This window comes from Lynx canadensis, chromosome D4, assembly GCF_007474595.2.
Source record: "Lynx canadensis isolate LIC74 chromosome D4, mLynCan4.pri.v2, whole genome shotgun sequence".
NCBI classification, from domain to species: domain Eukaryota; kingdom Metazoa; phylum Chordata; class Mammalia; order Carnivora; family Felidae; genus Lynx; species Lynx canadensis.
In genome coordinates, this window is record NC_044315.2 from 11478800 (window position 1) to 11503979 (window position 25180).

The 25180-nt window shown below is 44.8% G+C and overlaps 1 protein-coding gene across 4 annotated transcripts in view; it reads left to right on the top strand.

Annotated features, from left to right (window-relative positions):
* The window catches only part of PIP5K1B (phosphatidylinositol-4-phosphate 5-kinase type 1 beta), a 313786-nt gene that overhangs the window by 282643 nt on the left and 5963 nt on the right, over positions 1-25180 (top strand). For all 4 annotated transcript variants that reach the window (XM_030294332.1, XM_030294331.1, XM_030294328.1 and 1 more), the window contains exon 13: positions 4427-4544. In XM_030294332.1, the coding sequence (XP_030150192.1) occupies positions 4427-4544 (118 nt within the window). The remainder of the gene's footprint in view (positions 1-4426; positions 4545-25180) is intronic.

Here is a 25180-nt window from a genome sequence, read left to right on the forward strand (position 1 = left end):
AATCCCAAGCAGGCTATGCACCGTCAGCGCACAACCCAATGCAGGGCTTGATCTCATGAACCATGAGGTCATGACCTGAGCTGAAATCAAGCCTGGCACTGAATCGACTGAGTCACCCGGGCACCGCAAGCATCCGACTCTTGATTCCGGCTCAGATCCTGATCTCACAGCTTGTGAGATCGAACCCCAAGTCCGCTGTCTGCTGACAGCGTGGAGCCTGCTTGGGATTCTCCCCTCCCCCACCTGTAGACCCTCACACATGGGTGTCACCAAGCATGCTCTCTCAAAATAAATAAAAATAAAAATAAACTCCCACCCATTAGTAGTCATTCCCTGTTCTCCCCCCACCTCACCCCCACCCACCACTCCTCTGCCTTCCGTATCTTCTAGATTCGCCTGTTCTCCACAGTTCACATAAGTGAAATCATACAATATGTGGTCCTTTAGGACCAGTTTCTTCCATTTAGCATAAGGTATAAGGTTCTCAACACTCCCCCATGTTGTCACACACATCCCTCCTTTGTTATTCTTCTGCTGAATGACATTCCATTGTAGGACTTATTTACCCGTTCATCAACTGGTGGACATTTGGGTTATGAACACTTCGGGGCTATTCTGAAGCCTGCGTCCTGGGAGCATTCGTGTATGGGTTTCGGTGTGGACGTAGGTTTTCATTTGTCTTGGCTGTTTGTCTAGGCGTGGGATTCCTGGGTCGGTTGGTTTTCAGGACCCCCCACCCTGTTTTCCAAAGCACCTGCACCTTTCTACAACCTCGTCAGCAGTGGAGGAGGGCTCCCGTGTCCTCACATCCTCTCCGGCTCTTGTTAGCATCTTTTTTTATAGCCATCCTCGTGGGTGTGAAGGTGGTATCTTGGTTTAGTTTTTCTTTGCATTCCCCTAATGAGCGATGATGTTGAGCATCTTTTCATTGGCTTTTTGGCCATTTGTATATCTTCTCTGGATAAGTGTCTATTCAGATCCTTTACTCATTTTTCAACTGGGAGATTTGCCTTTTTATTGTTTTAAGAGGTCCTTACGTAACCTGGATTTAAGTCCCTAGGAGTCTCATTTTCATCCCCCAAATATAATGATGCTCAGAATATTCTGTTGGGACAGGAAAGAATCCTGATACATGTGAGAAACAGTACAAATAGAGTGGGTTTTGGTTTTTTTTGGTATCTGTTTGATTTTATCAAATTTGATCAGATAATAACAGAGGGAATCTGGTATTTCTTGTTTTCTATAATCTAACACTGTATTTTAGGTAAAATAATTGATACATGTACCTGTCAAATCCCACAGGATACCCTATTTTTCTCAACCATGCTGGTAGCTTACTCATAGTTACCAAAAACAGAAGATAAATGTTAGATTGAAAAATATGTAAGTTGGGGCGCCTGGGTGGCGCAGTCGGTTAAGCGTCCGACTTCAGCCAGGTCACGATCTCGCGGTCCGTGAGTTCGAGCCCCGCGTCAGGCTCTGGGCTGATGGCTCAGAGCCTGGAGCCTGTGTCCGATTCTGTGTCTCCCTCTCTCTCTGCTCCTCCCCCGTTCATGCTCTGTCTCTCTCTGTCCCAAAAATAAATAAACTTTGAAAAAAAAAAAATTTAAAAAAAATAAAAAATAAAAAAAAAAGAAAAATATGTAAGTTTACTTCCAGGGGAGTGACTGGATCACAAAAGGATGGGAGAAAAAAGGAACACGACTTTTAGCTATATTTTATGCTACATCTATTGCCATTAAAAAAATTTAAAAATTTTAAGAAAAATCACTTCCAGGGGCACCTGGCTGGTTCAGTCCATAGAGCATGCAACTCTTGATCAAGAGTTCAAGCCCCACTTTAGGCACAGAGCCTACAGAGCTTTCCAGAGCCTCCACGGAGCCTCTGGAAGTGAAAAATCACTTCCAGAATCTTCTTGGTTATACTCTTAAATATCACAACTAAAAACTCAGACAAGAAGGGGAAAACTTAGCTTTGAACTTCACCAAATAAATTCTGTGTCCATAAAATTCCCCAGAAGCCATTAGAGACTTTTTAATTACATAAAAATAAACTATGAACCCCAAAAATAGGGATACAAATCAAAAGTCATACCACACTCATATGTTCTCTGACCACTTGTTTCTTGGTTTGATGTTTAAGTAGGTAATTCGTCTTTTGTGAGTGACAGTATCGCAGCTGAAAAGCAAACGTCATTTAAAACCCATCACTGCATCCTTTTGGTGCAAAAAATAACTTGAGCAGTATTCACGGCTACACAGTGCTTCTCAAAGCAGCTTCCCTTGCAGGCTGACAGTTTACCAAACCAAGAAATCTCTAAAGGTTTAAAGAATGGGGCGCCTGGGTGGCTCAGTCAGTTGAGCGACCAACTTCAGCTCAGGTCAGGGTCTCACAGTTTGTGAGTTCGAGCCCCGAGTCAGGCTCTGTGCTGACAGCTCGGAGCCTGGAGCCTGCTTCGGATGCTGTGTCTCCCTCTCTCTCTCTGCCCCTCCCCCACTCACACACTGCCCCCGCCCCCTCTCTCTCTCAGAAATAAACATTAAAGGTTTGTGAAGTCAACAGCTCCATGGAGAGAGGTCACACCCTGTTCTTTCAAGTCCTTCGGGACAAACTGCGTGTCCCACACTGTGGGGTTTTTGAAAACAAAGAGGACTTTTTTTTTCTACAGTGTCCGGAATGTAAGAGAAAACCTGTCCAGGCAGAGTACAGTGGCTTTTACCCCTTCGTTTTCACGTTCCCCCGCATCACCAAATGAGAGGCCCACAGGAGACTCCCCTGCCCTTCTCACTACTTTTGTACTATTTTTACAGTTATTGTTTCAGTATCTTTTATGATCAGAAAAAAATGCAAATGAACCTGATTTATTAAGACTCCTACAATTCTAGTGATCCTTTTTTTTTTCCCCAGTACTGAAAAGGTCAGGATTTCTAACTATGTGACATAGCTTCAACTGATGGGTAAACATGTACGGAAAGAAAATGATGTGTCGTTCCCAGAGTAGGGACGGGCAGAGGATTAGAAGGTCCTGTCAGTCTCCTGTTGAGCTGGGAGGCTCCGACCAAAAACTCAGAGGATGGCTTCGGACTAGAGTTTTCAGAAGCAGTGAGCTAGGAGCGGGGCCCTGCGGGGTGGCAGGACCTGGTCACAGGGTAGGTGAGAGGGAGCAGTCTCCCACACTCCCGCTCTCGTCCCCTGGCAGGTGGGCTCCACCTGGCGATGGCCAGCCCCTTGCCACAGCTCACCGGGCCCCCATAGTCCTCTCCTCCACTGCTGTTGGCCACGTTGTGTTCTTGCAAAACCTTCCCATGGAAAATTCCCAGTTTAAAGATGTAACTTGCGCATTCCTGAGCTCCTAGCTCGATTCCCAGTGTCACTACTATCAAAGTGGGCTGATTAATTCAACAGGTGCCAGTGGCTCTCCCATCATGACAAAACAAGGTGGTTTTCCCTCGTACCTCACTCACGAGTACGTCTGTCTGGCCGCCTTCCTTTGTGTCTATTGTCCTTCCTGTTACCAAAGGCACACGTAGGCTGTTTTCACCAGTGCTCGGTGCCTGCGTCAGTCATCATTAGGCAGAGTGTAGGCCTTGGACAACAGCATGAGCCTCACCTTGGAGCTTATTAGAAATGCAAACTGATGGGCCGCCTGGGTGGCTCAGTCAGTTAAATGTCCCACTCTTGGTTTCAGCTCAGGTCATGATCTTGAGGTTTGGGGAGTTTGAGCCTTGCATCAGGCTCTGCACTGTCGGTGCTGTGGAGCCTGCTTGGCATTCTCTCTCTCCCCCTCCCCTGCGCGCACGGTCTCTGTCTCAAATAAATAAACTTAATTTAAAAAATGCAAACTGATGGGCTCTGTGTCAGATCAACTTCATCAAATCTGGGGGTACAGGTCCTAGGAAACTGGGTTCTAACCAACCCTCCAGGGGATTCTGATGCACACTTAAGTTTGAGAACCATGGTTACAACTGGACCTTCCCCACCTAAGAGGAAAAGAGAACAGTAGAGGGAAATCGTCACTACGGATGGTGCACAAGGTTATCTTGATCAACTACCAGAGCATGAATACTCCAAGTGGAAAATGTAGGCAGTGGGAACCAATTTCTCCAAGTCAGAGCTGACCCGTGTGCCTCTGGATTATAGCTCTCCACCCTCCCGAGGCTGGGGACCCACAAATCACTTCTCAGAAATGTAAAGCATCTCATGGAGGAAAGTAGACAGAAAAATCTGTTGGCACCACCAACTTGCTTAAACTCAAGTGAGCCTGTCTCCGGGCAGGACCTTATTTCCTTTGAACTCTCAAAATCATTTTTTTTTTTTTTATCCTGAAAGGCTTTCCCCAACTCTGCTTCTTCAGCTACAACTTTGCAAGTATCCGTGGATTTCGCTCCGGAGGCCACGTGCTCATCGTTCTTCTTTGTTTTTCCAGTAAAGGGTTACCTTCCAGTTCAACATTTACCTTGGAAGAGGGGACCATCTACTTGACTTCGGAGTCCAATGCCCTGGAAATGCAGGATGATAATGCCTCTGTGCTGGATGTCTATTTAGTAAGTGATTTTCCTTTCTTTCCCTTCCCTTCTGGTTGACAGACGGACCCAGGCCTCAGCCGACACAAGAACAGGCATGCTTGGGTTTTAAACCAACAGTGGCACCCTGTCACTTCTGCAAATGGCGTGTCTTTCCGCAGCCATGTTCTCCCACAGTTCGCGTAGAACATCACACGAGAGAGTAGGTAGGGTGAGACGCGAAATCGGCGTATGGAACCAGAGGACAAGTCCCCTGCTCATGAGGCAGGGTGTGGCTTCTCCATGTTATTCTCAACAAAGTCAGGCCTTCTTGAACTCAAATGTGTATCCTCTTGTGTGTAAATCTTCTCGAATTCTGGATCACTGCCTTGGGAGATTGGTAGCTTGAGAGGCACAGAACAGGGTTGTGGGGAAAAGTCAGCACTCAAGAATCTTGGCTCTCTCCCTCAGTGGTCACCAACCAGCTGCGTGATCTGGACAGGAACCTCTCTGTGTGTCCTTATTTGCCAAAGGAGGGAAATAACGCCCGCCTCCCGAGGCTGTTTACAGGATGAGGAGTGATCCCGTGTGTGAACACCCTTTAGTGCCTGCCAAGTTGTCTGCAGTGGCTTAACTGAATTATTAGATGAGGGCTGGAAAGATACATGATGGACTCAAGTGTAAAAGAGGAGAAGGGGCATTTACCCTACGAAGTACACCCCACACGCATTCCCCACCTCCTTGTACACCTGCACAAAAATCCCATGAAACAGGCCAAGTGTTGATTTCAGATTTTCCACGCATGTGTGTGCAAGCTCCACGTTGGGAACCAGCGTAGGAACACCCCCACACCTCCATTTTACACTTGTCCATAGGCCCCAGCCTAGCCCTGTATTCCTCTCAAGTATATTCTGGAGGACATCAGTCACCGAGAATGCTACTCATTATCCCAGAGACCTCCAGTGTCTTCCTCTCCCAGAGTAAGATCCACAGTCCTCAAGGCCCCGCATGGTCTGATCCACCCTGCCTCTCTGACCTCCTTTCCCTGCCTCTGTCTTTCTTGCTGATACCATTCCAACCACACTGGCCTTGGTGTTCCTCCCGTAACCAAGCATGTCTCTGCCTCAGGACCTTTGCATTTGCTATTACTGTCTGGACATAATTTGTTGTTCCATGCTTGCTCCCTTGCTCCCTTCAGTCTCAGCTCAAACATCTCCCTCTCAGATAAGCTTTCCTTGACCTCTTACATAAACTAGAAGCCCTCTCCCCACAACAACCATTGGGAAAGGACCTCTGAATATCCTGATTGTGGCACTAATAGAATTTTTTTCCACTGGGCAACACTCCTCCCACACCGCCCCCACTTTTTAAAATAAGCTATGATGTATTGTAAAATCCTTACAGAAGAGCTGGTTCCTCTCTACCACCAAGAAGATAGGGAATTAAATAGGAAAAAAAAAAAAAAAAGGTTTATAGTAATTTTTTGGTCCCAGGGCAAGTTTGGTTTTATCCAGAAGTAGAAGTTGGGAAGTCTACAATGAAAGAGGAAGTGAAATCTCATCTTCATGCGCTAAGAGTTTGTGCTCCTTGTGTGTTTCTTTCAAAAACCAGATTTGCACCAACTGGGGGCATGGGATACTGCTGCGTGCAATGTAAGATCACAAGGTGTTAAATGGCCCTGCTGACGCCAGTCCCTTATCTGTTGCCCTTATTCCTTCAGTAGAAAGCTTGTCTCCTTAGTCATTTCAGCTGTTCCTCCCTGGTATTAACAGTTTCATTTATAAGGAACCTGCTTATGTACTTTTATCAGTGTCTGATTTTACTGTGCTGCTTCTGTGCCTTTCTTGGACACTGACAAGCACAACATTTCAATAAAGGATAATGCTTCCCTCAAGAAGCCACAGGGAAAATCCACGATATTAATGGTTGGTTGTATTGAAAACACTTGAGCAGCACTTCGAACTCAAGGGATCTGGGAGTTTAGAACTGAAAGAGACAGTGGGGATAGTTACCGGGTGGCTGTGGTCATCTGCCCAGCCTTCCCCGCACAGGGTCCCTTGTGGTTCAGCAGCACAGGAAGTGAGAGGACTCAGGCAGCCGAGGCAGTAGAAATTCTCACCAAGCTTGGAGAAAAGCTGCTCTAGCCTAATCCTATTTTGTAGCTACTAACCATAAGCCCTTTAACATTTTTCAGTGTTTCCTACAAGCCTGGCAATGTCCTAAATAGTTGGTCTTAAGCCACTTAATCCCCACAACCCCCGAAGCAAATGGAGCTCCGTTGTACAGAAAGATCATCAGTTTGCCCCAAGTTATGCAACCAAAGAGTAACTGATTAAGCGCTGGGATTCAGGGACCCCACTGGGGGGAGTCTGCCCCAAAGCCCCTCACTTCCTTCAGTCACACCGTTGGTGTTCACTTAAGTAAATTTCGATCAAAATAATGATTTTCCAGAACAGAAACAAATGAGAAGAGCAGCGGTATTTTACATCTTTAAAATCCCTAACTTCTGGTTTAATAGAAGACGCTGGATTCTCGTGTTGTTTCCGCCTCAGTCTGTTGTGATCGGGCACGTCTTCGTACGACCCTGTGTGCCCACCAGAGGGCATGGGAAGGAAAAGGCGGAACTCTGATTATTATTTACAAAGATCTGATGGGTCCCCAGAAATGGTCTCCCACCCACTGTCCTAATCCTTTCAGTTAGCCCCTTCCCCTGCTGCAGAACCACATGGGACATAAAGGAATGACCCAGAAATAGGCACCTGGGTTCTGTGCCTATCTCTGCCTCTCACCAGTCGTGGACTTTGAATTGACCACTCTTTTATTAGGGCCTCAGTTTTTTCATCTATAAGATGGATCATTAACTCACCAGCTCTGGCCTGCCATGACTTCCTCCAAATTACATGGAGTTGTGGTAAAGGAGGTTTTGCCAGAGTCACAGCACTGGTTTCTCCGAATGTTGCTGTCTCATCACCTTCTCTACCCTGAACCTTCACGGTATTTAAACTTAAATTTTTTGGCAATGCATCTAGAAAGTGCTGCACCATTAATTTGTAAATTCCAGGTTGTGTTTTCATGCTGGAGGTTTTTATTTTTTGTTTCGCATGCCCTTTCAGTTCCGAAAGGATACAGCTCCTGGGCCACCCTTTGCAGTTTGCTTCCACACTCTGAAAGAGTGAATGGAAGAGATAAACAGGAGAAGAGAAGACCTTTTTTCGTCTTCCTCTGGACCTCATTAGAATCCTCTTAATCAAAGGCATCCTTACTTGAAGGGCATTTGGAGGCTTTGGTGGTGACATTGTTTTCAGCGTTTAACCAGACATAGGCAGGTTTCTCTTATGCTTCTCCTCCTTTAGGATACAGTGTTTCTCTACAGATAGATACAACCTAATCCCCTGGTGCTATTATTTGTATATTAATATATAATACTGTGTAGAACCCTTTAAAAAGATAGGATTTAAAACCACATCACGTATGCACACCGGGTAACCTATGAAATTCCTTTTAAGGATCCACCCACATTATACACTTGTCAGTTCAGCCAGCTATCCTGCTTTCCGCTGTGATCTGACATGAAATTGAAAGCATAGTTTACCTGGAAAGGCAGCTAATTGTCCCATCACCCTCACTAAAGCATTGGGTTCAGGTTCCGTGTTTCCACTATCCTGCGTTCCTTTGAAAAAGACTATTCACCTTCACTCCAAAGAGTTCCAGGCTCTCTGCTTCATTTGCAAATATTCAAGTCAAGGGAGTTGTTTTTCTGGAGGGTTTTATCCAGTGACCAAAGATGCGTCTGCCATTGAATTTTGAGTTGATGGCACAGATGAGGGTATTTAAAAGAATACAACAGCGATGAACAGGCTCTGTTGATTGAAAATGGGCAATCATGCCGTCTTCATAATAGAACTAGATTCCACTTTTTGAGTAGTTTCAAATATTCTAAGGCACTGACGCTGTCCCCGTAGCGGTTATTTCACGTCCTAAGGCAGCTTCTTTGCTTGATGTAGAATGCAATTTAAGGAGAAGGGGAACAACCAACCAAACGCTGCTGAAAAATGTTATGGATCTGACTAGCTGAGCAGGGATGGGTCCGTGGGGGATCATGGGATTGCTTTAAGAACACAGAAGTTTGAAAGATGCCACTAAACAATGACTTTCTTCTTTTTAGTCTCCAGGTTCTACTCTTTTCTTTTTCACACCTTCCCTATTAACATCCTCTCAATAATATGTGCTTTCATCCAGAGAGGTGTCTCTGCAAGATGGCTGTTTGAGGTGTAAAAATAGCTGTGGGCAGAGGAGAAGAAACAGTTAAGCCATTTCTTAGCCTTGCCTGGTTTGGAGATTAATGCTCTGATGTGCAGCTGTTGGACAGCTTGATTATTTAATGTGTCTTTAGGGTGGCTAATAATACTCTTTGATCACAGGACGAAGAGTGGCAGAGAAGTGAAAATGATTGAATTAACAGCTTATCGTAGCATTATGTATCAGAAAAGCCTGACCAAGAAAAAAGAAGAAAAACACTTTAAATTAGGTCACGGGGGTCTTAGAAAATCCACTGGAACTTTCTGGCAAGAGAAACAGCATTTGTGGATTTCGCTTCACTGGCATTGAGCTTAAAGACTTGTATGCGGGGTATCAGGTCCCTTTAATCACTCCCATTTGAGCCAGACTGGCTGCCGCAAGGGGTGTTTATCTGAAACGGGGGCAATTCTATTGCTTCTCAGCAGAGAGCTAGAATCCCCGTCTGCCAAAGAGGCTGCTTGGGATCTTGGTAGATTTTAGTGAGAGCAGAGGAGGAGGATGAGGAGGAAAGCAGTGCCCTTGGCTTGTAAGGCATTTAACCAGAATGCAGTTTCCTTCTGCCATATGACCACATTGGGAAGAAATGGAGAGATTTCAGCAAGAGCAGAGTTGCTCCCTTTGTTTATTCCCAGAAATGCTTGGCCCCCTTACGTCATTGACCAAATAATACTTGTAGGACGTGCAGAAGAACGGACAAAATGGATTCCCAGCTCCTAGACCTATGGCAACTGTGAGCGATTCCCATACTGACACAGTTTTCAAATTAACGAGGCAACCCATTGGTCTGGGATAGGCAGACTCCCATAGGATTGTGGTTTTTATATAAAAAAAAAAAACTGTTAAACTACTGTTTAAGGATTAGCTAAGGGCATTGGTAGTCACCCAGGCATTCTGGCTTTTCAGTTAAATTACACCCATAATTAGCAATTGAATGACAGGCTGCAGGGAGGGTAGCAGAGATTTGTTTTTGTTTTTTTTTTTCCTTTCTGTTGGGTCCTAGCTTTGTAGTGCCTCCTGGCCTCACTGGCCCGCTTGATTTCTGCCTTGAGGTCAGCTCTGCCTGAGGCACCTGCATCCGGGACACCCGAGGGTCACCCCATCATTTTTCCATCTTTGCCTCCTGGAGCTGGCTTCTCTCCACCTCCCCACTCCCTCTAGAATCTCCCTAACGCTTCTCTCTGGGATTTCAGTTTCCATGTTCTGCCGTGTCAGGGGGAGCCAATGTTTGCTACTCTCCTGAGCCTTTCCAATTTTGGGGCAAAGGGAACAGCCTCCAATGGTGTGACCTTGGAAGCCGCCAGGCATGGAGCCTGCAGGAACAAACTCCAGATGAACCCACACTAGGAACAGATGGGTTTTAAGAAAGCAAATTACAACCTATCCATGGACCGACTGAACAGGGCTGTCCTCACTCCTACCATTTCGCCCTTATGGGATCTGAGGAGGAAGGCGGCACATTTGGTAGGGCGGAGAAGGTGTATGCATTATGCACTGAATAAAAAATAAATAAGGCATCCCTGAGTGTGGCGAACGGTATGAGGAGGACTGAGGAGTGGGGCTCTGAGGGCTCGGCTTCCTTTGGTTTGTCTCTACCAGTGTTAGGTTCCTAGGGCTGCCCTAAAACCCAGTACCCGTATCTGGGGGCTGCAACAGAAATGTATCATCTCACAGTTGTGGAGGCCAGAAGTCCAAGATCAAGGTATCAGCAGGGTTATGCTCCATGGGAAAGCTCTAGGAGGGGATGCTTCTTCCCTTTCTCCCTTCCTCCAGCTTCTGGTGGCCCCGAGGGGTCCTTGGCATTCTTTGCTGTGCAGCACTAATCTCTGCCGATGTCTTCATGGAGGCTTGTCTCTGGGTCCCCTTCTTGTGGACCAGAAAGCAAAGCTAAGGTGACCCCCAGGGGACTCCTACCACACTCCCAGCAACCCAGCCTGGGACTGTTTTCCTCTTGCAGCAAGCCCTGCTGCCACCTAGTGGTGGAAAGGCACCTGTGACCACGGGGCGCAAGGAGTGACACGAGTCCTTGAATCCTAAGAGCAAGTGTGCCTGCCGTTCACTGGGCTCTGTCCACGCTGTGGACTTTCTCGCAGACCCTCCGTGCCGTGTGTGCACGGCCAGCGGGGTCACGTCCTCCAGCTGACTAAGGCAGCTGCCTCGGTCGGGCCCCGCACCTCCCACCTTTCAGGTTGCTCTGCAGTCCGTGTGAGGAGCAGGTGCACCACAGGAGGGGCTCATCTTCCCCGGGGTCTGAGCTTGACCTCCTCAGCTGTCAAGGCCAATTCTTCCGAAGTCTCTTGGAAAGGCCCCCGCAGCGGTTTGGGGATTCAGCATAGAAAATGCCCTTTATACTGTTTTCAGCAGCAACTTTAACAGAGGATCGACAAATACAAGGTCGAAAGATCCTTTTCTTCACTTTGAATCTTTGACAAGCCACCCCTTGCAGCCTCTCAACTCCTAGGTGGCTGTACTTCTCGAAGTCACCCCCAGTAAGGGATGGCCTTGAGTATCTTACAGATTTTTCACTTAAAAAAGAAAACTTTCTAAATCCCAGGAATGGCTACCATACTGGATTAGAGGGCTGCTGTAACAAAGTACTACCAACAAGGACATTTATCATCTCCCAGTTCTGGAGGCCAGAAGTCGGGGAGGGGGGGGCGGGTGTTGTTTCCTTCTGAGGACTGTGAGGCAAGGATCTGTTCCAGGCCCCTCACCTTGGCTTCTAGATGGCTGTCTTCTCCGTGTCTTCACGTGGGCTTCCCTCTGTGTGTGTCAGTCTCAGTGTCCAAGCTTCCCCTTTTGGTAAAGACATCCATCATATTAAGATCTTTTAAGATCTTGAGCTCTATAAAGACCCCTTGCCTCCAGATAGAGCCACATTCTGTGGTTCTGGCCGTTAGGACTTCCACATAGGAATTTTGGAGAGATGCTATTCAACCCATAATTGCTTCTGTCGTCTTTTTATAAAGAGAAAGGGTAGCAATAGAAATGCGGAGGCACAAAGGCTTGATGGGGGAACAGCTTCTGGTTCCTGCCCTCTGCATGGAGGCCAGGGGCCTCTGGCCTCTGTGCTCTCCTCCCCTACCTCGGGGGAAGAGAATTCAGTAGTCTCATCCCAAAGCACTGCTCCTTTTCAAATAAAACCAAGATTATCTTCCTACACTCAACATTTTCCAACTGCAGCATAAGCAGGGGTCTGAGTGAATTGGGTTGAGGCCCCAGGGCTTATAGGATCTACTAGGTGATAACAATTTTGGATTTACAGTTAGCAGAAGTCACTCAAGTGCTGGAAAGTCCAACATAGAACTGCCCGCCTGTATGCATCACTGATGCCCTCAGGCTTCTCTCGGGTTTTTGGGAAACAAATTAATCAGCAGGGAACTGTGTTAAAACAGTACAGCGGCGGTAACAGTTTAAAAAAAGAGGGGCCATAGTCTTAAATTCATTCCCCTGAGACATCCACAGTGCGTGCCTGATTTTTCGAGTGTTCTCATCTCACCAGTATAGACACACCTCTTATTATAGGTTTTACAAATTCGATGTTTTTCACAACTCTGCAATGAAGAAGCTTTCCGTCCCATTTTTCCAACACCATTTACTCACTTTGTGTCTGTGTGTCACGTTCTGGTAATCTTTGCAGTATTTGCAAACTTGGTTTGCAATCAGACTTTGTCATTGCATTTGTTTTAATGATCTCTAATAGTTTTAGAGAGCCACTAACCACACCCACCTCAGCGAACTTAACGTTGTGTGTGTTCTGCTTCACCAATCAGCCGTCCCCCTCTCTCCCCCTCTCCTGGGGCCTTCCTAGTCCCCGAGACACAATGATACTGAAGTTAGAGGCCACTATAGCGTTATTAACTGGCCTAAGTGTCCAACTGAAAGGAAGAACCCCATGTCTCTCACTTTACGTCAAAAGCTAGAAATGGTTAAGCTTAGCAAAGAAGCCATTTTGGAAACTGAGATGGCCCAAAAGCTCGGCCTCTTGCACCAAACAGCCAAGAGGAGAAGCTCCTGAAGGAAATTATAAGTGCTATTCCGATGCACACCTAAGTGATAAGAAAGTGAAACAGCTGGTGGCCCTGGGTGGCTCAGTCAAGCATCCGCCTTCGACTCACGTCATGATCTCGGGATTCGTCAGTTCGAGCCCCACCTCGGGCTCTGTGCTGACAGCTCAGAGCCTGGGGTCTGCTTTGGATTCTGTGTCTCCAGCTTTCTCTGCCCCTCCCCCACTCAGGCTCTCTCTCTCTCTCTCTCTCTCTCAAAAATAAACATTTTAAAAATTGTTTTTTAAAAAAAGGAAACAGCCATATTGCTGATATGGACAAAGTTTTAGTGGTCTGGATAGAGGACCACATCACCCCCAACATTCCCTTAAGCCAAAGCCTAACCCAGAGCAAGACCCTAGCTTTCTTCAGCTCTATGAAGGCTGGGACAGGTGGGAAAGCTGCAGAAGAGAAGTCTGAAGCTGGCAGGCGTTGGTTCATGGGGTTTAAGGAAGGAAGGCACCTCCGCGACATACAAGGGCAAGGTGAGGCAGCAAGTGCTGATGTAGAAGCTGCAGCGAGCTCTCCGGAAGATGGAGCTGAGATATTAACGAAGGGGGCTACACTAAGCAACAGCTTTTCAATGTAGATACGACAGTCTTAGAAGAAGATATCATCTAGGACTTCTGGAGCTGGAAAAGAGAAGTCAATGCCTGGCTTGAAAGCTTCAAAGGACAGGCTGGCCCTCTTGTTCAAGTCCCATGAGCCTCTAAGTTTAAGCCGGCACTCAGGTACCATTCTGAAAATCCCAGGGCCCTTAAGAATTGTGCTGATTCTACTCTCCCTGTGCTCTCTAAATGGAGCAAAGCCTAGATGGCAGTATATCTGTTTACAGCATGGTTTACCGAGCATTTCAAGCCCACTGCGGAGTCCTAGTGCTCCAAACACAGTATTCCTTTCAAAATATTACTGCTGACAATGCACCGGATCACCCAGCAGCTCGGAGGGAGATGCACAATCAGATTGTGGTTTCCTTGCCTGCTGACAAAACGTCCATTCTGCAGCCAATGGAGCAAGGAGTCATTTTGAGTTTCAAGTCTCAAAAAATACATTTCATAAGGCCATAGCTGCCCTAGATAATGATTCCTGTGATGGATCTGGGCAGGGTAAATTGAAAATGTTCTGGCAAGATTTACTAGATGCCATCAAGAACATATGTGATTCATGGGAAGAGGCCCAGAGTATCAGCCTAAATTCAAGTTTGGAAGAAGTTTATTCCAGTCCTGAGGGAGGACCTTGAGGGATTCCGGGTTTCGGCGGAGTCAGTAACTGTGGATGGGTGGGAATCTCAAGAGGGCTAGCGCCTGAAGATGGGATTGAACAGCTGCACTCTCCTGAGAAAACCTGAACACGTGAGGCGCCTTTTCTTGTAGATCAGCAAGGAAAATGATTTCTTGAGACGGAATCTGTCCCTGGAGAAGGTGCTGTGCAGATTGTTGAAATGATAGCCAAGAATTTAAACTATTAGGCACACTTAGTTGATAAAGCAGTGGCGGGGAAGACTGACTACAATTTCGAAAGACGTTTGGCTGTGGGGACAATGCTGTCAGACAGCATCGCCATCCTCCAGAGAGACGGTTCAGGAAAGGAAGAGTCTGCCGATGCCACCAACTTCATTGTTGTCTTAAGAAATGGCCCCAGCCACCCCAGAGTATGCCTGTAGTCTCTGCTGGTCGGCCTGGAATTCTGATAGGGCATTTAACGGTTGGCAAGAGGCCGGGCATGCCCTGTGCTGCCCGCATCTTGGATTTCAACAGACATTCTGTCAGACTGGGCACAACGTGGTAGTTTTCATCCCAGCTGGACGTGCCCTTCAAGAACATTTCACATTCGGCCTCACAGGTTCTTGGTGAGAGGCCTACAGTCCTTGGTTCTTAGCCGAGTATTTTCACCTCTGATCCCAAGCCTATTTTTTTTTTTTCTTTAAGTGTCCAGGTAGGCAGTTTGGACCATAGCTTCTCTAAGGTTCCTTCCATTTATGAGATGCCATAGTCGTGTCGCTTAACCTAGTCACGCCCGGTGTCCTCACTTCCGTAGCACTAGCCTCAACAGTCATCTACCCCCCTCTCCAAGAATGTGGTGCTCTTTTCTATTTCTGCGGTTGTTGGACAAAGAGAAAGCCCCCCTCCAATCTATCTTCAAGAGGTTGTGTCTTGTGAAGTAACCCCCAACATGAGGTAGACAGGAATACAATAAAATGTAAATAGAGCCTTAGCTAAGGAAAGGAAGAAAAAGATTCAAAGCTTCCCAGAGTCCAACAGTGACTGCTTTGTGTTTGAAATTCAGGGAGTGCTGAGAAATCAATCTAGTGAACCCAGAGCTGGAGGGGAGTCCAGAGCCACTGGGATGAGGTTAGGGTGAGGCATTGTAAAGCCTTTATGCGCATGTGTGTGGGCATGCCGGGAGCTTTGGCTACGGTGAGGCAGGACTAGTTGTGCTCTCAGGGCAACAGAAGGAACATTAGCCAGAAGAATAGAAAATAGAAAGGAAACAAAGCAGGGCTGAGGCAAAGAGAATTCAGAAATTGCTGAAGAAAAGGGGGGCTTGGTGCAGAGAAAGGGAATACAGGATTATTGCCTATGTTAGCCTGGAGAGAAAAAAACCAAATCAGTGCTTTCCTCGTCTATATGGTGGGCAAAAATTTCAATTTGAAACTAAAATAAAGCTGTATTTGGAAACCATACAGGGAAAGAGCCTAGTTATGTGGGGCCCTTGGGCTATCCCCCAAGGTAGATGTGGTTCACAAAGAGCATCACCCCAAGGGTTCATGGAATGTGGAGACTTCATGGACCATTTAGTGCTGGTCATATTGGCCAGCTTGGGAAGCTCTGCCTGGCCACCCCATTCCAGGTGTTAACATTTTCTAAATGTAGGCTTAAAAGACTTTACAAAATGACAGTAAGGACATGCCTATCACAAGTTACTTTGGAGCATTTAGACCATTTACATTTAATCAAAAAAGATAAGATGGGAGCATGAATAAATAATCAAGACAGTCTACCTGCTGCCTACAAGAAACTCAACTTCAAGTTGAGTCTTGACCTCAAGACATATATAGACCAGTGGAGGGATGGGGAAAAGCCAATGTATCAATACTTAAAATAGACCTTAAAAGAAAGACCGTAATAAGAGACAAGGGCATTATCAGGGTGATAAAGCAATCAGTTCCACAAAATAATGTAACACTTGCAAATATCTATGCACCCAACAGTGGAATGCTGAGTAAATAAAGCCACTATTAAACATAAATATGGGGAGAAATCTGCAGTAATACAGTAATAGTAGGCAACTTGAACACCCCACTTATATCAATGGGTAGATTATCAGGTAGAAAATCAGTATGGAAACAGTGTCTTTCAACAACACATTAGACCGGATGGATCTAAATATATACAGAATGAATAAAGAAAATTTGGCATATATACACAATGGAGTATTACTTGGCAATCAAAAAGAATGAAATCTTGCCATTTGCAACTACATGGATGAAACTGGAGGGTATTATGCTAAGTAAAATTAGAGAAAGACAAAAATCATATGACTTCACTCATATGAGGACTTTAAGAGACAAAACACATGAACATAAGGGAAGGGAAACAAAAATAATATAAAAACAGGGAGGGGGACAAAACAAAAGAGACTCATAAATATGGAGAACAAACTGAGGGTTGCTGGAGGCATTGTGGGAGGGGGGATGGACTAAATGGGTAAGGGGCATTAAGGAATCTACTGAAATCATTGCTTCACTATATAATAACTAATTTGGATGTAAATTTTAAAAAATAATTTTTAAAAAAGGGAGGGAGACAAATAAATACAGAACATTCCACCCAAAAGCATGTGAATACACATTTTTTTCAAGTGCACATGGAACATTCTCAAGGATAGATCACATGTTACGCCACAAAGCAAGTCTCAGTAAATTTAAAAAGATTGGAAAAAAACACAAAATCCATGGAGGTTCAACACCATGATACTCAACAGCCATGGGTCAAAGAAATCAAAGAGGAAATCAAAATACATAGAGACAAATGAAACTAAAACCAACAGTCCAAAGTCTTGGGGACACAGCTAAAGCTTTTACAAGAGGAAAATTAATACTAATACATACTTTTCTCAAGAAAAATATATCTCTAGAAAAAAAATCTGGGGGCACCTGGGTGGCTCAGATGGTTAAGTGTCCAACTCTTGATTTCAGCTGAGGTCGTGAACTCACATTCATGAAACCACCCCCCCCCCCCCATCAGGCTCCATGCTGACAACACAGAGCCTGCTTAGGATTCTCTCTCTCTCTCTCTCTGCCCCTCCCCTGCTGGCTCATGTGCTCTATTGAAATAAACTTAAAAAAAAAAAATCTGACCTTACATTGAAAGGAACTAGAAAAAGAACAAACCAAGGCTAAGGTTAGTAGAAAGAAGGAGATAGTATCAGAGCAAGAATAAATGAAAAAGACTAAAAACACAAAAGAAAAGATGAAATCAAGAGCTGGTTCTTTGAAAAGATAAACGGAAATGATAAACATTTACCCAGACTTTCCAAGATAAAAAAAAGACTCAAAATCAGAAACAAAAGAACCACCAACACTACAGAAACACAAAAGATTCTAAGAGTACTATGAAAAATTAAATGCCAACAAATTGCACAACCTAGAAAAAAGAGACAAATTTCTATAAACAATCTTGCAAAACTGAATCAGGAAGAAGTAGGAAATCTGAACAGGGTGATGACTGACTTAGTTTCATTGCTGGTAATCAAAAAACTCCCCAAGAAAAGTCCAAGACCAGATGGCTTCACAGGCAAATTCTACCAAACATTTAAAGAAGCCTTAATACTTACTCTCCTCAAACTAGATCAAAAAATAGAAGAGGAAGAAAAGCTTCGAAATACATTCTACAAGGCCAGCATTACCCTGATACCAAAACCAAAGATACTACAAAAAAAATAAAAAGGAAAACTAAAGGCCAATATTCGACTAACATAGATGCAAAAATCTTAGCAAAATATTAGCAAACCTCATTCAGCAATACATTAAAGGATCGTTCACCACAATCAAATGGGACTTATTCCTGGGATGCAAGGATGGTTCAGTATTTGTAAATCAGTCACATTAACAAGGGAGAAAAATCACATTAACAAGGGAGAAAAATCATACGATTATCTCACTAGATGCAGGAAAAACTTTTCACAAAATTCATCATCCTTTCTAGATGAAAAATTCATGTTAGAGAGCTCATACCTCAACCAAATAAAGCCCATGTAGGAGAAACCCAAGCATAACATCCTACTCAACAGTGAACAAGAGCTTTTCCTGTAACATTAGGAATAGACAAGTCTCCTCTCACCACTTTTATTCAACATGGTAGTGGAGGTTGTAGCCAGAGCAAATCAGACAAGAAAGAAAAGGCATCCAAATGGGTAAGAAAGTAGTGAAACTGTCACTGTTTGCAGGTGACATGATGCTATGCCTAGAAAACCCTAAGATGCCACCAAAAACCTATTAGAGTAAGTGCTGTCAGTAGAGTTGCAGGACTCAAAACCAATACACGGCAAAGTTGAGTTTGAGTACCCTAGTAACAAAGAAGCACAAAGAAAATAACTCCCTTTACAACTTCAACAGGATCAAATACCTAGGAATAACTTTAACCAAGGAGGTAAAACACCTGTACTCTGCAAACTATAGAACACTGGTAAGAGAAATTGAAGAGGACACAAACAAATGGAATATAGTCCATGCTCATGGATTGCAAGAATTAATATTGTTAACATGTTCATACTACCCAACTCAGTCTACAAGCTCAGCACAGTCAGAACATCAACAGCATTTTTCACAGAACTAGGACAAGTAATAATACAATTTCTAAGGAAGCACAAAAGATGCCCAATACCCAAAGCGGTCTTAAGGAAGAAAAAATTGGAGATATCACAATCCTAGATTTTAAAATATAGTGCAAAGCTACAGGAGTGAAAACAGTGGAGGACTATCCTAAAAATAGACACACAGATCAATGGAACCAAATAGCTCAGAAGTAAATCTATGCATTTATTTTTTTTTAATTTTTTTTAATGTTTATTTATTTTTGAGACAGAGAGAGACACAGCATGAGCAGGGAAGGGGCAGAGAGAGAGGGAGACACAGAATGTGAAGCAGGCTCCAGGCTCTGAGCTGTCAGCCCAGAGCCCGACGCGGGGCTCAAACTCACGAACTGTGAGATTGTGACCTGAGCCGAAGTCGGACGCTTAACCGACTGAGCCACCCAGGCGCCCCAAATTTATGCATTTAAAGGTCAGTTAACCTATGACAAAGGAGGCAAGAATATACAATTAAGAAGAGACCATCTCTTTGATCAGTGGTGCTGGGGAAACTGGATAGCTACAGCAGAAGAATGAAATTGGACCACTATCACACCATACACAAAAAGTAACTTAAAATGGATTAAAGACCAAAATATGAGACATAAAACCATTAAATCCCTAAAAGAAAACAATGTTAGTAATTTCTTTGACATCTGCTGTAGAAACCTTTTTCTAGGTAAGTCTCCTCAGGCAAGGGAAACAGAAGCCCAAATAAACTACTGGGACTACACCAAAATAAAAAGCTTCTGCACAGCAAATCAAACCATCAACAAAATGAAAACGCAACCTACATTTGTAATTGATATATCCCACTAGGGGTTGATCTCCAAAATACATAAAGAACTTGTACAACTCAACACACACACACACACACACACACACACACACACACATTTGATTTAAAAATGGGAAGATGAGGGGCGCCTGGGTGGCTCAGTTGGTTAAGCGTCCGACTTCGGCTCAGGTCATGATCTTGTGACTTGTGAGTTCGAGCCCCGCATCGGGCTCTGAGCTGACAGCTTGGAGCTTGCTTCGGATTCTGTGTCTCCCTGTCTCTCTGCTCCTCCCCCACTTGTGCTCTGTCTCTCCCTCTATCAAAAATAAATTAAAAATGTAAAAAAAATTTTTTTTAAATAAAAATAGGAAGACGATCAAAAAAAAAAAAATTGCGCAGAGGATCTGAGTAGACATTTTTCCAGAGAAGACCTACAGATGCCCACAGACACAGAAAAGATGTCCAACATCACTCATCACCAGGGAAATGCAAATCAAAACCACAGCAAAATATCACTTTACACTGGCCAAAATGGCTAGAATCAAAAAGCCAAGAATTAAGTGTTGGTAGGACGTGGAGAAGAAGGACCCCTCGTACACTACTGGTGGGAATGTAAATTGGGGAAGCCACTGTGGAAAACACTACGAAGGTTTCTCAGAAAGTTGACAATAGAAATACCTTATGATAATCGCACTACTGGGTATTTACCCAGGGAAAACGAAAACACTAGTTCTAAAAGATCACCATGCTCCTGTATTTATTGCAGCTTTATTTATAATAGCCAAGATATGGAAGCCACCCAAAGATGGCAGTGTAAGTTTCTCAGCCATAGAAAAATCATGAGATCTTGACATGAGCCACAAGTGAATGGACCGAAAGGGCATTATGCTAAGTCAAGTCAGACAAATGCCACCTGATTTCACTTGTATGTAGAATCAAAAAAACAACACAAAACTAAAAGCAGAAACAGATTCAGAAATACAGAGCACAAAACGATGGTTGCCAGAGGGGAGGACGGCAGGGAATGGGCAAAGCCAGCGAAAGGGAGTGGCAGACCCAGTTTTCCAGCTGAAGAATGGTTAAATCACAGGAATAAAAGGTGTAGCAGAGAATCTGGTCGGTGGTATTGTGGAGGCAGACCGTAGCTACCCATGCGGTGAGCGGAGCAGAACATACAGACTAGTCGAATCACCATGTTCTGTATCTGAAACTAAACTAACACCGTACGTCAACTACGCTTCAATAAAAAAATTATTCCAAAAAAAGTAAACATTAGGTTGAGGGTGTGAGTTTCTTAGGCAGAAAGTTGGTGGGGGGAAAAAAAGGAAGGCTTGGAAATAAGGCTTGAAAGGAGACCTCAGAAATGAAAGGCGTGTCTCACCTCTGATGCCCCCTGCACATGGTTCTGAAAAGTGAACTTCAGCTCTCCCCATTGGGAAGCCCACCCAAAGTGCCCCACTTTCAGGGTCCCCCCCCGGGGTGGCTGGTTCCCCCTACTGCAGTCCAGACTTGGAAAGGGCTTCTCGTTAGCAACCAGACTGCTTATGACTTGCTCTTTGATTTCTGTGTCTGTGCTTTAAATCTTTTTAAATACGAAAAAGCTTTGCAGTCTTTGACCACAAGTGTGCATTAGTGTGTGGTTTCAGTCACTGAAGTTAAGCACTTGAGCTTCAGTGGAAATAAAGATGCATTTCTGTCACACACACTCTCAGACGTAAACACGTACGTGGAATAAATAACGCTAGGATCAGGCCACAGGAGTTCAGATCTTGGCTTAACGATGAGTTTAGGTCCCACAAAAAGGTGACAGTATCACAAATGCAAAGGGCACGTAAGACACCCGTTCCTGAACATCGTGGCTTAGCCTGGCCTGCCTTAAAGTGCCCAGGACACTTACATTCGCCTAAAGTTGAGCTTAATCATCTAACACCAAGCTTATTTTATAAGAAGGTGTAATTTATCAAAAACTGTACTGAAAGAACAGGAAGGTTGTATGGGTACCACGAGCACGTGGCTGGCTGCCACTGCCCAGCATCCTACGAGAGGATCATACCACACGTTGCTAGCCCCGGGAAAGATCCAAGATCAGAATTCAAAGCTGGACTCCCGCCAAATGTCTACGGCTTTCGCACTATCATCAAGTCGAAAAAAATCCTAAGTCAGACCATCCTAAGTCGGGGGCTGTCTGTACCTAAATACTCTTTTACTTTTCCCATCGGCCATTATCACACCTGTACCTTCAGGTCTCAGAATTTAAAATATTACGTATTCTCCCAGTACCACACGCGTAGGAAGAAACCTTGCCATCGCTGCGCACACACGACAGTTCGGTGGGTGACGGCTAAGACGATGTTGTCTGTCATCCCTTTTCTGGAATTTGGCCAGGTTCTCTTGCCAAAACACCAGTTCCCATTTCTGTTTCTAAACCCTCAAGGCCAGGGGTGGTTGCATCTCAGGGCACCCCCAAAGTTGCTCGTCTTTGGGGCAATAATACTGTGAAAATCCCATCTTCGATGGGGGGTGGGGGTGCAGCTGGAGGTACCAGCCTGTGTGCCCCATTGTGGAAAATCAACTCAAAGGCTTAGTCTCCTTCTAGGATCATCAGCTGGTGCTTCTTTCCAGTGACCGGTAAGGACTTGAAGGGTCTAATTTGAAGGAAAATTATAGCACATCCCCTCCTAAATAAGAGGATAATAAAATTGCTTTCTGCAGACTTCGCACTGTGGCCAAGCGAAAAGACACTATGCTGTCAGATTCCACACAGATTTAAAGACCTGTCTGGCCACCTTGTTTTGTTATAGTTCTAAGTTAGCACAAAACAGACACTTTCATGTAACCAATCATGTCGTCCCAGGATTATGTTAGGACATAGAGAGTTGGCAGTTCTTACCACACATGGACATTCTTCGACCCTAGAGGTGACAGTAGGTGTTAATACAAGTTTAAAAGAAACTTATACAACACCCTCAATGTAATAAAAACAGGTGAATATTAAGGATTTTTCATTTTTAATAGTAAGGACAGTATATTTCATTATAATTTTTAGTGTTGATATTTGAGAGAGAGACAACAGGGAGGGGCAGAGAGAGGGAAACACCACATCCTAAGCGGGCTTCAAGCTCTGAGCTGTCAGCACAGAGCCCAATGCAGGGCTTGAACCCACGAACCGTGAGATCACAACCTAAGCCAAAGTTGGACCCTTAACCGACTGAGCCACCCAGGTGCCCCTAGAGAGTGTATTTCATTATAAAGCCTTTGGTTTTTTACTAAATTATCAATGTAACCCAATTTGAGAGACACCCAAATACTACTTTTTTTCAAATAGTGATTTATATACGGGAACTATTTACAATAAATTTGTTAACCATATTTAATACAATCTTTTGGTTTGAACACAACAATGGGATGTGTTGACACAGCCCACCATGACTGCCCAAGTCCCCCCAGCTGGCCAGCCCATGTCGAGTGCGTTCTGGATGCTGGGTCTCCTGCCTCACCTGCCGAGAGGCTGGCCAGCCTCAGGCCTCAGTGACAGCAACCACCCCTCCTTCAGTGATCACTCCTTTTTTTACTGTGGTCAGAATACACTTCCAAGTCAAAGCTAAACTGGTTTCCAGGAGTCTGCCATGGTTGTGGTCTTAGAGCCATTTAGTCTCACTCATTGGTCTCAACAGATGGGAAATTACACTCTTGTCCCTGGGCTGGGACATACTGATCAGGGTGTCCAATGGGAAGAGATTGAGAAGGGTTAAGCTTTTGCTACTCTACTCCACACATGCTGATATTCTAACCCCCCACCCCGAGGGTCCAGGCCATCTGTGCCCCTATTATTGAGGACATGTATCTTAGGACTAAATGAGTACCCAACTCTTCCTTCCCCGTGGCCTTCAGTAGTTGGAAGACAGCTTTCATGCCCAGGTCTCTACTGGGCATCTCTAGGTCTCTACTAGACCAAAATGCCCAGGTTTTTAACCATTTTCATGGGGTCTTGGGTTTGGAGCCCTTCCATGTTGGGTCATCTCGGCCATGTGTCCAACTGGGTCATGGCTTTCTCCAAATTTATCATTAGAAACCAGACCCAGCCTGGTTTCTGTGATCTAGAGAACAAGAAGAACAGAACTGTCACCTCCTTCCGTCTTTTGTTTTTTGTTTTTTAAGAAAGCAAGACTGATCGGGCGCCTGGGTGGCCTAGTCGATTAAGCATCCAACTTTGGCTCAGGTCATGATCTCACAGTCTGTGGGTTCGAGCCCCAGGTCAGGCTGTGTGCTGACAGCTCAGAGCCTGGAGCCTGCTTCAGATCCTGTGTCTCCCTCTCTCTCTGCCCCTCCCCTGCTCACACTCTGTGTCTCTCTGTCCCTCAAAAATGAATTAAAGTGTTAGAAAGAAAAAAATAAAGCAAGACTGATAAAGCTGACCAGTAGGAACGTATCATTTTACATGGATTTTTTTTTATGTCCCTCATTGATATGCACCACACTAAGGGATCAGACTGAATCTGAATAAAGTCCACTTTACAGACATCTGTCCTGAGAATGTGGGCAGCTTCCCCTCTGCCCACTGCTGTGGCTCATGACCCCTGGGCTATTTTTGGAAGATGATTTAAGTATTAATTAGAGCAGGTTATACATTTAGGCAGGCAAATCTTCCTAACTTAGATTAATAGGAAACAAAATGGAAACTATTAAAAATTACAAATCCCAATAGGCTTAAATTACATGATAAAGTATTCCTTTTTAAACCGAATCTTTGACATAGCCTCTTAATTTTCAAAATCATTTCAAACGCGTTTGCTTTTTCAGCCTCCAAATGAAGGTGTTGGACCACACATTCCAACACCTCCGACCTTCTCAACTATTTTGAGGACACAAGCACGTGGCTGACACTAAATGACCCCTATTTCATCTGTGTACGTAGCTTGTGTGTGTGTACCCACAGTCACATACATACATGCACTGTATTTCCCCCAAAAAAGTTTATCCCTTAAACTACCCTGTAAGGTAGGATTTATGACTCCCATTTTACAGCTAAAACAAGGTACAAAGAAGGTTAAGTAGGGTTGCCTAGGGGGTTCTATAGGTTAGGCGTCCACCTCTTGATTTCGACTCAGGTCCTGGCCTCACCGTTCCTGAGTTCGAGCCCCACATCGGGCTCTGCACTGGTGGTGTAGAGCCTGCTTATGATCCTCTCTCTCCCGCTCGTGCCCTTTCTCAAAATAAAAAATTTTAAAAAGAAATTTATTTGCATAACATCCTGTAGCTGTAGTACTTAGGAAACCAGTAGGTTTAACCAGCTACGTCTGCCTGTAAAAACTGAACATGGTACTGCCTTCCCCATGCAGATCTTGGTTTAACGGTCATAGACTGAACCGGCAGTCTCTGACCTTAAATGGTTACCATTTTAAGTTAAATATTTGCTGGATATATTTTTACTTCCCCGTCACGAGGACAGTGTTTGAAAACGAACACGGCATTCATGAGTCAAGACCAGGTTCAAGTTGTTCTGATTGGCTTCAGGCCTGCTGTAACAGCACATGCCCCAAGCCCTGTGCCCTTAGAGGTCAGGGGTGCACCTTAGCCAGTGTTGTTTCCTTCTGAGTCTTAGCACAGTGCTGTGCTGTCACAGGAACTCGATACTCGGTGTCCTCAGAGGCCATAGGTCCACCAGAGAAGTAAATGCTATGATAATCATTACAGAAGGACCCCGAGCC